General features: G+C 40.6%; 1 protein-coding gene across 11 annotated transcripts in view; it reads right to left on the bottom strand.

Moving 5' to 3' along the window:
• METTL6 (methyltransferase 6, tRNA N3-cytidine) overlaps positions 1–14,070 on the bottom strand; it is a 48,060-nt gene that overhangs the window by 32,189 nt on the left and 1,801 nt on the right. For 8 of the 11 annotated variants that reach the window (XM_017883623.1, XM_017883895.1, XM_017883289.1 and 5 more), the window contains exons 2-4: positions 13,067–13,415; positions 11,722–11,856; positions 1,437–1,607 (exon numbers count right to left, since the gene is read on the bottom strand). In XM_017883623.1, the coding sequence (XP_017739112.1) occupies positions 1,437–1,607; positions 11,722–11,856; positions 13,067–13,291 (531 nt within the window). In that variant the 5' untranslated portion in view covers positions 13,292–13,415. Of the gene's footprint in view, positions 1–1,436; positions 1,608–11,721; positions 11,857–13,066; positions 13,416–13,576; positions 13,608–13,909; positions 13,997–14,070 lie in introns of those variants that run through there. The other 3 variants (XM_017883450.1, XM_017883687.1, XM_017883748.1) reach the window with 3 other exon arrangements.

The raw sequence follows: 14,070 nt of genomic DNA, 5'->3' as shown, positions 1-14,070 counted from the left end.
AAAACAAAAAATCTTTTTTTTTTTTTTTTTTTTTTTTTTTTTTTTTTTTTTTGATATAGAATCTTACTCTGTCGCCCAGGCTGGAGTGCAGTGGCATAACCTCAGCTCACTGCAACCTCCGCCTCCCATGTTCAAGTGATTCTTGTGTCTCAATCTCCCGAGTAGCTGGGATTACAGGCACCCGCCACCATGCCCAGCTAATTTTTGTATTTTAGTAGAGATGAGATTTCACCATGTTGGCCAGGCTGGTCTCGAACTCCTGACCTCAAGTGAACTGCCCACCGCAGGCTCCCAAAGTGTTGGGATTACAGGCGTGAGCGACCTCGCCCGGCCCTGAAGACACTTCTTAAGTACCTCCAAGAGCACCCTGGAATGTCCAATGTCACAGGATTAAAATGTTAGAGACCAATCTGGGCAATATAGTGAGACCCCATCTCTATAAAAAATTAAAAATTAGCTGGATGTGGTGGTACATCCTGTAGTCCCAATTACTTTAGAGGCTGAGGTGGGAGAATTGCTTGAGCCCAGGAGGTTGAGGCTGCAGTGAGCCACATCCATGCCACTGCACTCCAGCCTGAGTGACACAGCAAGACTCTGTCTCAAAAATAAATAAAGTGTTAGAGACAATAAATGAATGTGTTATCCTCATCGAAGCACTTTCTGGCAACATTTTATTCACCATTTCCTAGTATTCAAACTGCATTCAACTGCCTCTTAAAAAAAAACAAAACAGAATGTTGTTTTGGCTTTTTACTGATTCAGGTTGGTTTTCCTTATTCTGAGTCTCAGCTCTCATTTCACTGTGCCACAATGTACATAGCTCAATCACAGTGCTAATGACTGATCTATGCCTAACATTTAACAGCTCAACCATACATTTTCTCATTGTTTCATCACCCAGTTGTGGGACAAAGAAATGTGATTATTATTCTCACTTGAGATAAGGAAACCAATACTCAAAAGGATTAAGTGATCTGCCAATGATCATACATTCGCCTTTTTTTAGAGACAAGATCTCGCTATTTTGGCCAGGCTGGTTTCGAACTCCTGACTTCAAGTGATTCACCTGCCTTGGCCTCCCAAAGTGTTGGGATTACAGGCATGAGCCACCGCACCTGGCCAAACTGTGTACTCTCGACCACTGAACCATAACCCCTCTCACGTTATGGCAGGACTCCATGGATCCCAGGTAACTGCAAAATCATCTTTGTCTCAGGGCTCGCAAAGCTCTGAAGAGCAGCCATGGCACTGCACAAATCAGAATTTAGGGTGGATGTTTTATGCCAGAGAACCCCTTTCTATACACTGACTACACAGCACACCTAGTGAGAATGGAGACACTATGTGAATCTAGACAGTACACGAGCCTCATTAGGGAAGGTAAGTAAAAGAATCTGGACTGTCCAACCCTCAAGTACAGGCCCCAAATTACTAACCTTGTAAATGTTTTCTAAGACAAGGTGCATCTTATCAGGATGAACAGCTGAGAGCACAAATATCAACATAACAACATCCACAGACCCTGGTGGTACATGATCCAGAAGATCATCTTTGGTCAGATCACACTGGAATACCTTGCATCTTTCTGTGTCATATAAAGGATTTTGCTAGAGTGGAAAAAACACATGAATTTTAATGCGACCACTATGCTGATACATTTGGAAAAATACAACATCAAAAGGCGATCCTATTTCCTATACATAGAAATGATCACTTTGTTACCAGATAAAACTGATTAATAAATCACTGACATATAACGCATGTAATATTCACTACTGCTACAAGGGGCAAGACTTTAATAAATCATTTTTAGCTGAGGAGAGCATAAGAGTATTACGTATTCAAAACTGAGCATTTTAGAAGCACGTTATTTCCAGAGGGATGATGATTCAAAACTGGCCTCTGCTTGTTTCTTTCTTTTTGTTTTTTTAAAGGGACAGGGTTTCACTCTGTCCACTGGGCTAGAGTGCAGTGGCATGATCATGGCTCACTGCAGCCTTCACTTCTTGAGTCCAAGTCATCCTCCCACTTCAGCCTCCTGAGTAGCTGGAACTACAGGTGCGCACCACTGCATCTGGCTAAATTTTATTTTATTTTGTGAAGATGGGGTCTTGCTATGTTATCCAGGCTAGTCTTGAACTCCTGGCCTCAAGTGATCCTCCCACTTCAGACTTCCAAAGTGCTGGGATTACAGGCGCAAGCCACCATGTTCTGCTGGCCTCTGGCTTCCTTAATCCTCCTTTGAATCATCTATTACAAGCGTAAACCCTATGAGAAGCCCTTCTAATTCCCCTTGTTGAGATGCTCCCACAGTTCTTCTGGGGTATAATTTCTCTTTATGCAGCAAGCTAAATAAACTTAACCTTTTTTTGACCACAAATGTGTTCCTGGTACATTTTGGTTGGTAGGCTTCAACATATGTTTAAGAGTATTATGAAGAAAAATATTAAACTTTTCTTTCGTGTAAATGAGGACCTGAATAAATAGATATACAAAGTTACTGGATGGGAAAATTACATGCAAAATTAAAAAGATGTCAATTCTATTCATAATTCCATTTCTAAATCCAATGCAATCTCAACTGATTCCCAATAGATTTCTAGAAACTTGACAGGGTGAATCTAATTAATCAGAAAGTAAAAATCTTTAAGAACAGCCAAGTCAACTTTTAAAATGATGAACAATGAAGTAGGTATGGTGGCTCATGCCTGTAATCCCAGCAGCTTGGGAGGCTGAAGTGAAAGGATCACTTGAGTTCAAAGCTGCAGTGAGCTATGATCCGTGCCACTGCACGCCAGCCTGGGCAACAGAGCAAGATCTCATCTTTAAAAAATAGGCCAGGTGCAGTGGCTCACGCTTATAATCCCAGCACTTTGCGAGGCCAAGGTGGGTGGATCATGAAGTCAGGAGTTTGAGACAAGCCTGGCCAATATGGTGAAACTCCGTCTCTACTAAAAAAATTAGCCGGGTGTGGTGACCCATGCCTGTAGTCCCAGCTACTTGGAAGGCTGAGGCAGAAGAATTGTTTGAACCTGGGAGGCAAAGGTTGCAGTGAGCCCAGATCATGCCACTGCACTCCAGCCTGGGTAGTCTCAAAATAAATAAATAAATAAATAAATAAATAAATAAATAAATAAAATGGAATGAAGAATAATAAAGAAGATTCACGACTGGACATCAAAATATATTACAAAACATAGTAATAACACAGTTTGAGAATGGAGACAAACATATCACCGAGACAAAAGAGAGTCCCAAAACAGACCTGTGTATACTGTATATACAAACAAGAATCTTGTATGTTATATGATAAAAGATAGACAAAGGTGACAATTAGATAAAAAGTAGACAATAAAGATGACAATTATGAATAAAGAAAAATTAATTTCTCATTCAATTTACTGTGTTCAGAAGAACTGGCTACCTATTTGAACTAAAGGACAAACGACTACCCTTGAGACACAGGCACACAGTACCAGTTCAAATTTGGAGAAGCAGAACATTAGAGAACAACCTCCTCTCCCACACCCCACCACCAAGTCTCCAAGAATAACAGTAAACTGCAGCTGGGGCTCCGAGCCGTAACAGACAGTTTCTTTGGGAAACAGTACAAAGGGAAGACCCAAATCCAAGAAAGGAGACAAAAACAAGTTGCTAGAGGAGTTGCTAGAAGTCTCTGGTGCCCACAGCAACAACAAACCTCACAGACAGCAAGAGACTTCAAACAACAGCCCAATTCCTGACTAGACTGTTACAAATCCCTATCGTTCAGTATCTACTGGCCCTTATGTCTCGCTTTAACCAAAAAGTAGAAAACATCCCCGAAGGCAAGAGAAAACATAGTGTGAAGAGAATAAGCCATCACCAGAGCCAGACTCAAATATGACAGATGTTGGATCCAAAAGCTTGGGCATTTAAAATAATTATGATTAAAATGTTAAAGATGCTAATGGAAAAGATAGACAACATGCAAAATCAGACACATAATTTCAGGGATGGAAATTATAAAAAGACTCAAAGAGAAATGCTAAAAACCAAAAACATGGTAACAGAAATGAACACTTTCAATAGGTTCCTCAACAAAACATGTACTACCTAGGAAAGAGTCAGTGAACTTGATGATAGGATAACAGAACTCACATAAACTGAAAATGCAAAAAGGAAAAAAGTAGGGGAAAAAACCCTAAAACAACAGCATATAAGGGCTGTGGGGCAATAGAAAATGTTACACACGTAACTGGAATCCCAGAGGGAGAAGAGAGAACAAGAGCTAAAGAAAGAATTCGAAGAAATAATGACCCTAATTTTTCCAGATTAAAAAACATAACCAAAATTATAAAATAACTATATAACCAAAAATTATTAAGAGCAATATATAGGTGATTACGTCTAAATCCTATGAATAGCTGGGCGCGGTGGCTCATACCTGCAATTCCAGCACTTTGGGAGGCTGAGGCAGGAGGATTGCTTGAGCCCAGGAGTTTGAAAGCAGCCTGGGCTAATGAGACCTCATCTCTAAGAAAAATAAAGTAAATCCTAGGAGTAAAGGACTCCTAAACAAGGCATAAAATAGAACTTCAAAAGGAAAAGATTAGTATTTTGCCATGATAATTTAATTCCTGTGTAGCCTGGGCAACATAGCAGACCCTCATCTCTAGAAAAATTTTTTAAAAATTAGCCAGGCATTGTGGTGCAAGCCTGTGGTCCCAGCTCAGGAGGCTGAGGATCGCCTGAGTCCACAAGATCAAGGTTGCAGTGAGCTGCGTTTGTACCACTATACTCCATGCTAGGTGACAGAGTGAGACCTTGTCAAAAAAAAAAAAAAAAATCCTTGTGTAAAAAAAGAGATACCGTAAAGTGATGCTGAATACACTGGAAGAACTGTTTGCAAAACATATACCAAAATATCTAGAATGTATCCTGAAAATAAGAAAGAAAATGACAAACCAATAGAAAAACAGGCAGAGGTTATGAATAGACAACTCCTACTATAAGCTCCATGTGGGTGGGAATTTTTGTCTGTCTGTTCACTGTTTAACTCCAGTGCTTAGAACAGTGATTGGCACACATTAAGCTCTCAGTAAACAAATGTGGACTAAAGGAACCACAGCTAACTAATGCTATCGACCTTCCACAAGGCCTTCAACCTCTGGTAATAAGAAAAAAATAAATTAAAATATGGAGACATTATTTTTTGCCCAAAAGATTGGTAAATATAAAAAAGACGGATATCAAGTGTTGAGGCAATAAAAAAAAAGGTACCTTTATATTATTGGTGAAATTATAAATTAGTATGATCTTTTTGGAAGGAAACTTAGCATTGTCTATTAAAATATAAATGTACATGCTCTTCTTCCAAGGAATTCTACTTCTTCCATTATTCTTTATAGACAAATGCATACACACATTTTGGGAACATATGTATGATGCTGATCATATTAACCCTATTGTAAGAGCAAAAAACTAGAAACAATCCAAATAAATATCAATAGGGTAACTGTTTTTTTTGTTTGTTTTTGTTTTTTTGTGATGGAGTCTTGCTCTGTCGCCCAGGCTGGAGTGCAGTGGCACGATCTCGGCTCACTGCAAGCTCTGCCTCCCAGGTTCATGTCACTCTCCTGCCTCAGTTCTCCTGAGTAGCTGGGACTACAGGCGCCTGCCACCACGCCCAGCTAATTTTTGTATTTTTAGTAGAGACGGGGTTTCACTGTTTTAACCAGGATGGTCTCGATCTCCTGACCTCGTGATCTGCCCACCTCGGCCTCTCAAAGTGCTGAGATTACAGGCATGAGCCACTATGCCCGGTCGGGTAACTGTTAAATAAAGTATGGTATATCCATTCTATGGAATACTATAACAGTTAAATAAAATCTACATGTACTAACATGAAAACTCTGCAAAATAAAATAATGTAGAATGAGGAAAACATGTTATAGTAAATATGATACCACCACTATTTTAAAAAATCTGTGTATATAGTGGGCAGACTTAAGTTCTTATTTAAAACGTCTAAACTTTCTAGATGTTTAGAAGTGCACAAAGTATGTTAAAAGCAGGGTAGTAAATAACACATTTTGTATATATCCTTTTGTTAAAATTCACTGAAATACTACCTTTTGGAAATGGAATGATCAAACCACTTCTCTAATCAGTACACATCATTACATTTGTACTGGGTCAGGAGAAAAGGAGGAGAATAAAGTGCAAAGGGCCTCATACCAATGTGTTTATAGCGAGGCAAGACTGACCACTGTACCTGATGTCCATGCATTTTATTTTACTTTGCTATGTATATAGTGTATATGAAGGACAAATGAGTCCTAATTTACAACATCCAGTTCTAGATGTTAAAGAGGTTGACAATGTATGATCAAAGTAGAGTCAGTAACCTAATACACTGAATACACTTTGTGTTCAAATTCACAGGAAAGACTATTCTTAAAAACACTCAGGGAAGTGAAATTGTTAAAATCCCCTCTAAGCATTACAGATGCTTATACCTATCCACTGAGTTGATAGAGGCAGGAAGGGTTCTATGGCAGAATGTTCCTATTTAGATGGCACTTTCAAATGACAGCTTATTATGTACGTGTACCATTTATTCAATGCTACGGTATATATAGTGGAAAACTTAAGTCCTATTTGAAACATCTAGCCTTTCTAGACATTTAAAAGTACACAACATATGTGTACTTCTGGCATCGTAGAGGGCTGAAGTAACAAAAGTAGAGGACTAATGTAACATCCTTTAAGCATTTTCTGTTATTTCATAGGATTGGTTGCATTTTGGGAATCGAATTGTTAAAACTGATGTCTTAGAGGGTACGCTGACTGTTCACTGGGTGGTAGTGGGCGGGGGGGAGGAGGAAGTATGCAGAGAGAAGGGTTCTGTGCCCTTGAGTCACATTAGTTCAGGTTGTCTAGCCATTGTTCTATATGTGCATTTCAGTTAATACTGCTGTGTATTAAAGGATAAACAAGTCCCTGATGCTCAAAGTATGCTAAAAGTAGAGGTAGTAAAATAATCCCTTTTTTGGTTCTTAGGAAGGACTATCTTCTTGGAATGACCTTTGTTAATTGACTTCTTGGAACTAGACATAGTCCTGTACTTAGTCATTAGAATGGTAGAAGAGGATGAAGAAGAAGGGGTGGAGGGAAGGGCTCCTTGCCAGAATCTCCATATCTAGAAGATGTTTTTAGATGATAACCACAGGTCTATAGGTGCATTTTAAGTGAAGTACCTGTGTTTATTGTGGACAGAGTTCATTATTTTGAAAAACCTAAGCTTCATAGATGTCGTGATGTGACAATATATAATAAAAAGCAGAGCTACTCCATAACTATGTACATCTACTATGCACCCACAAAATTATTTTAAAAATAGGGCTAGTGAATTTGCCAATTTGTAAATATCTTTTTGTTATAACTGATAGAAAAGATGCATGTTGGACATGGAATTGTTAAACCACCTCTGAGCAATGTATATATTGGGACTTGTTCATTAGTTTGGCAGCAGATGAGTAGAAGAAAGTATAAAGAGAGAGATGTATGCAGATGTATTCATATTTACATTTTGACAATAGCCACTAATGTATGTGAGTCTCTCTTGGCTGTACTATGGGAATACATGAAGTAATTCAATGGAAACATACCTTCCTGGTAATATTTTAGTGGCAAAGATTCCATAATAAATTTTCTCAGAAACATTACACTTAGTGTTGCTTTATTATAGAAATACTATAGAGTATGGAAACATTATACTTAGTGTTGCATTATACTCTGTTGCTTTATGTTTCATTTAAAATTGAGCATTAAGGCAATACAGTCCTCTAATGGGAACTCTGCCAAAATTCTAGCTAGAGGTTTGTTGCCATTTTGTCTTCCATGAAATTTTGTCCCAAGACAGGTGGAATTATATTTTCTTCTAATAGATTGAGTTGCTGCAGGGTGTTCTTGGTTATCAAAATACTCATATAGCTTTGGGGTTTTCAATTAGTAAATATCCATAATGTGTGATAAAACATGATACATATTGCATGATCTTAATCCCATAAAATTGGATACTGTATCTATGTACACACAGGACCTAGAAGGACAAGTCAAACTGTAAACTGCTTGTGATTGTGGATGACTGTTCTTTGCTTCCTGTGGTTCTCAGTTTCCGACAGTAAACATACTAACTTATTAAAAATGAAGGGTGTGGGTTTTGTTATTTTGTTTTTTTGAGATAGGGTCCTGCTCTGTCACCCAGGTTAGAGTACAGTGGCATGATCATAGCTCATGCAGCCTCAAATTCCAGGCTCAAGTGATTTTCCTACCTCAGTCTCCCAAACAGCTGGGACTACAGGCACACACTACCACACCTGGCTAATTAAAAAAATTTTTTGGCCGGGTGTGGTGGCTTATGTCTGTAATCCCAACACTTTGGGAGGCCGGTAGATCACCTGAGGTCAGGAGTTCAAAAAGACCAGCCTGTCCAACATAGTGAAACCCCATCTCTACTAAAAACACAAAAAAATTAGCCAGGTGTGGTGGCGAGTACCTGTAATCCCAGCTACTCGGGAGGCTGAGGCAGAAGAACTGCTTGAACCTGGGAGGCCGAGGTTGTAGTGAGCTGAGATCGTGCCACTGCACTCCAACCTGGGCAATAAGAGTGAAACTCCATCCCAAGTTAAAAAATAAAATAAAATAATTTTTTTTTTTTGTAGAGATAGAGTCATACTTTGTTGCCTAGGCTGATAAGGTTACTTTTTTCAAAAGTCTAATGTGGCTGAGTGTGGTGGCTCACGCTTTTGATCCCAGCACTTTGGGAGGCAGAGGTAGGAGTTAATCCCAGCACTCTGGAAGGCAGAGATGGGAGGATCTCTTGAGCCCAGGAGTTTGAGAACAGCCGAGGCGAAGTAGTGAGACCCATCTCTACAAAAAATAAAACAATTAGCTGGGTGTGGTGGTGTGCATCTGTAGTCCCAGCTACTCAGGAGGCTGAGGTGGGAGGATCACCTGAGCCTGAGAAGTCAAGGCTGCAGTGAGCCATGACTGTGCAACTGCACTCCAGCCTGGGTGACAGAGTGAGACCCTATCTCAAAAAATAAATAAAAATAGGCTGGATGCGGTGGCTGATGCCTGTAATCCCAGCACTTTGGGAGGCCAAGGCAGGCAGATCACTTGAGTCCAGAGAGACCAGGCTGGGCAACATGGAGAAAACCTGTCTCTACAAAAAATACAAAAATTAGCCAGGGGTGGTAGTATGTGCCTATAGTCCCAGCTACTCGAGAGGCGGAGGCAGGAGGATCACTTCAGCCTAGGAGTTTGAGGCTGCAGTGAGCTCTAATATACACCACTGCACTCCAGCCTGGGTGACAAAGCGAGAGCCTGTGTCAATTAAAAAAAAATATTAATTTTTAAAAATTAAAAAAATAAGTTAAAATTTTAAAAAGTCTAACGAATGCTAAAACTGTGAAAGGTTGATGGGGAACGAGATACTTGCAATGTCACCAAAGTGTCCCCCACATATTGGTTAACGGCAAAGGGAATTTTATAATAGAGGAATTAGGCAGTTACTATATTAACCCTATGATCAAAACCAGTAAGATCACCAGATATTATTGCCTCATGACAGGATGTAATATGCAAGACACAACATTACCTATTAAAGCATTTTTGCCAAAAATATTTTACCTGATTTAACTTCTAGTTCACAGATAATACAGAACATAGAGGAATAAACTAAACAGTAATGCAAAGAAACAATCAGACCAATTTCGAAACTTACAGAAAATGGGCTTCATCTATCATCAATGCGGAAAGAGGTATGGGGTAGCGCAAGGGTATTTTAGGTAAGGAGATTTAAAGGACATAAGTGAGCCAGGCGTGGTGGCTCATGCCTGTAATCCCAGCACTTTGGGAAGCCAAGGCAGGTGGATCACTTGAGGCCAGGAGTTTGAGACCAGCCTGGCTAACATGGTGAAATTCCATCTCTAGTAAAAATACAAAAATTAGCCAGGAGTGGTGGTGGGCACCTGTAGTCCCAGCTACTCGGGAGCCTGAGGCAGGAGAATCACTTGAACCCGGGAGGTGGAGGTTGCAGCAAGCTGAGATTGCACCACAGCATTCCAGTCTAGGTAACAGAGTGAGACTCCATCTCAAAAAATAAAATAAAATAAAAAATAAAAGACATAAGTGTAAGAGGTAGTGCTTGACTGGATTATAAACAGCTATAGGCAGGGTATAATCCCACACTCTAGGAGGCCGAGGAGGTAGGATTGCTTGAGCCCAGGAGTTTGAGACCAGCCTAGGCAACATAGGGAAACCTCATCTCTACAAAAATTTAAAAACTAGCCAGAGTCATCTGCCATGGCTTGCACCTGTAATCTCAGCACTTTGGAAGGCTGAGGTGGGAGGATTGCTTGAGCCCAGGAGTTCGAGACCAGCCTGGGCAACACAGTGAGACCTTATCTCTAAAATAAATAAATAAATAAAAAAACACTAGCTGGGCACGGTGGCACATGCCTGTAGTCCCAGCTACTCAGGAGACTGAGGTGGGAAGACTGCTTGAGCCAGGGAGGTCAGGGCTGCAGTGAGTTGTGATTGTACCACTGCACTCCAGCCTGGGTGACAAAGTGAAACCATGTCTCAAACCAAAACCAGCTATACAAGACACCTGGAAGTCAGGTGCAGTGGCTCATACCTGTAATCCCAGCGCTTTGGGAGGCCGAGGCAGGTTAATCACTTGAGCCCAGGAGTTCGAGACCAACCTGGGCAACACAGTGAGACCCCATCTCTACAAAAAATTTAAAAAATTAGGCAGGCATGGTGGCACACGCCTGTAGTCTCTGCTACTTGGGAGGCTGAGGTGTAAGAATCGCTTAAGCCCAGGAGGTTGAGGCTGCAATGAGCCATGTTCATTCCATTGCACTTCAGACTGGGTGACAGAGAAAGACCCTGTCTCTAAAAAAAAGTAAAAAATCAAAAGACACCGGCAACTATTTGGGGAAATCTGAATTTGGAATGGATGTTAATGACACTGGGGGATTATAGTTATTTTATTTATTTTTAAGACAGTCTCGCTCTGTCACCTAGGCTGGAGTGCAGTGCTGCAATCTTTGCTCACTGCAACCTCCACTTCCCTGACTCAAGTGATCTTCCCACCTCAGCCTCCCAATTAGCTGGGATTACAGGCAAGCACCACCATGCCCAGCTAATTTTTGTATTTTTGATACAGAAAAGGTTTCACCGTGTTGCCCAGGCTGGTCCTGAACTACTGGGTGCAAGCTATCCACCAGCCTCAGCTTCCCAAACTGTTGGGATTACAAGTGTGAACCAACATGGCAGGCCAGATTATAGTTATTTTTGTGAAATATGATAAACTTATTGTGGTTGTGTAGAAAAAGGCCTTCTTTTTAGGGGAGATGTATGCAAACATTTAGGAGTGAAATGTCTTGACATTTGTAATATACTTTAAAATAGTAATTGTAAAGCAAAAGATATTAATTATGTATGTTAATTACATGGATATTACGGTCTTTTTTCCTGCTTTTCTTGAATAAAGCTGTGTTTCTACATGCACTGTATATGTATGTAAGCAGGAAAACTACATGTATGGTGACTATAGCTGGTTAGCTCCAGGGAAGACCAGAATTGGGCAAATGGGTAAAAAAGGCAGATCAAACAAGATCGGCAAGAAAACAGAAACACAGCAGAATACGCAGATGGTGCACCAACCTTAACATATTCAACCGCTCTTGGAGAAAAATCACAGGCATAGGCAAAGATATTCGGATCTTCTTCTAAAAGTGGGAATAAACAGTTTCCAACCCCACAGCCAGCTTCAAGCATTGTTAACTTTTGATCTTCAAACTGGGGAAAGATAGCTCAAAGTTATAGTACATTACATTTGCATAATGAAGAAATAAACCAAACTAAAAGGTCCACAATATGAGAGGTCTCTGACCCCATGGAGCAGACGATCAACAAGTGAACTAATAAGCAAAAGATAATACTGGTACTTCATTTGTCATCCAACATTAACAGTTTGGTGTAGTGGAAAAAAACAGCACAATGGCTCTGGAATTAAACTGCCAGCACTCAAATCTCAACTCCCCTGCATTCTATCCTTGGGCAAATCACTTAAACAGCTCTGTGCCTCAATTTTACCTTGGGGACAAATGAGTACAATACTAATACTTACACTTCACAGAGCTGGTATAAAGACTCTTTATAATGATAGGACATGTAGAAAAGAGCCATGGTAAACAGTTCACTAACATGAACTATTATTATTATTATTTTGAATATGTCACTGAAGTCACTCAGTATGAATTTATATTTTGGTTTTTAAATTTTTAATGTTTAAATTTTTAAAAATTCAGAACATATGGTCTCACTATGCTGCCTAGACGGCTAATTCACGTTGGCTATTTACAGGCACAAGCCGCCTGCCTCAGCCTCTGGATTAGCTGGTGATAGCCACCATACCTGGCTCTTGAATTTAATATATAATGTTTACAACTATCAGATCAGCTTAAAGATATAGAAAACGTCCACTAAAGTTCTTTTTCCTATATGTTAACCAAACCAGAAACTGCTAAAACTTTGACGTTAAGACCGAACAGTACATTTCTCTCCTAAAATGCATTTTGGTAGGCTTCTTTAACTCTCTACTTCGCACTGTCCCTAGGAACACAACACAAGCACACCTCTTCATATTTTTTTTCCTTTTCTTTTTTTTTTTTTTTGAGACAGAGTCTGGCTCTGTGGCCAGGGTGGAGTGCAGTGGCGCGATCTCGGCTCACTGCCATCTCCACCTCCCGGGTTCAAGCGATTCTCCTGCCTCAGCCTCCCAAGTAGCTGGGACGATAAGCGTGCACTACCACACCTATCTAATTTTTGTATTTTTAGTAAAGACAGGGTTTCATCATGTTGGCCAGGATGGTCTCAATCTCTTGACCTCGTGATCCGACTGCCTCGGCCTCCCCAGGTACTGGGATTACAGGCATGAGCCACCGCACCCGGCCCTCTTCACATCTTAAATTAAGAACACCTCAGATAAGGCGTAATATTAGCTTACCTCTCTACATGATCTTAGCTCCTCAAACTCTCTGGTGGTCCAGTGTCTGTCTTTGAAGAAATTAGTGCTATTTCTTTTGTAAAAAAGATCCCAGTTTTTCTGAGCCTCTTGTTCCAATTTGTGCTGTTTAAAATCAGACACCAAAGTTTGGTCTCTTTTCAGTTTCTCCTCTTCTTCAGGGCTGAGAACCCTTGCCTGCAGCCCTTTCCTTTGCAAAGAAGTCATCTCAGAAACTGAAGGTAACACTTAACACAGCTGAAGATTCTCCATCCCCAAATAATACGAATCCATGCTAATGGATCAGATGCATTTCCTCAGGTGAGTTTCACGCCTCAAACAGCATAGGGGGCTTCGCAGACAAAAGAATGAGATTCTGGTTAGTGGTTCTAGAACGGTTCAAGACGCCAGGTTCAATTCACCAAATGTTTATGAGATGCAGACTGTACAAAAAAAAAAAAATCCTCCCCGCTATATGAGAGGTCAGAAAGAAGACAAAGACACAGTCCCTACCTTCAGAGGGCTTAAATTCATTCAGTGGGCAGGACTATCTCATGCACCATACTTTTATTCAAACCAGATGAGTCAACTATTACAATAAATCTATTTAGTTTAGAAAAAAAAAGGACGCTCTCACGAACTGACTGGGAAACCTTGCGAAGAAAATATTACTCAATTTTCGGTGCCCGCGAAAGGGGTGACTTTAAAACCACAACGGACTTAGCTGGAAGCGGGTGGTCAATTGCCAGATACAAGTGAGGTCACCGTTTCCCAGGGGTCGGAGCTCCGTTTTTTCGGGGGAAATGAAGCTAAGCCTGGGTGGGCTCACTTCCTGTTCGCACTCACAAGAGACTGTCGTAGGAACCAGAGGGAACGTCACTTTCCAGGGACTGAAGCCCTCGCACCGCCATCACCGCGCAAAGTGGAGAAAGAGACCCAGTGACGCGTGGCTGAGGTTCCGACGATCTATCTCAGGACACTCAGGATAGACTAGGCCGCATGGGCCC

This window comes from Rhinopithecus bieti, unplaced genomic scaffold, assembly GCF_001698545.2.
Source record: "Rhinopithecus bieti isolate Rb0 unplaced genomic scaffold, ASM169854v2 scaffold_12, whole genome shotgun sequence".
In the NCBI taxonomy this organism is placed as follows: Eukaryota; Metazoa; Chordata; class Mammalia; order Primates; family Cercopithecidae; genus Rhinopithecus; species Rhinopithecus bieti.
Note: the sequence above shows the minus strand (reverse complement) of the source record. Positions and strands in the feature narration are given on the sequence as shown.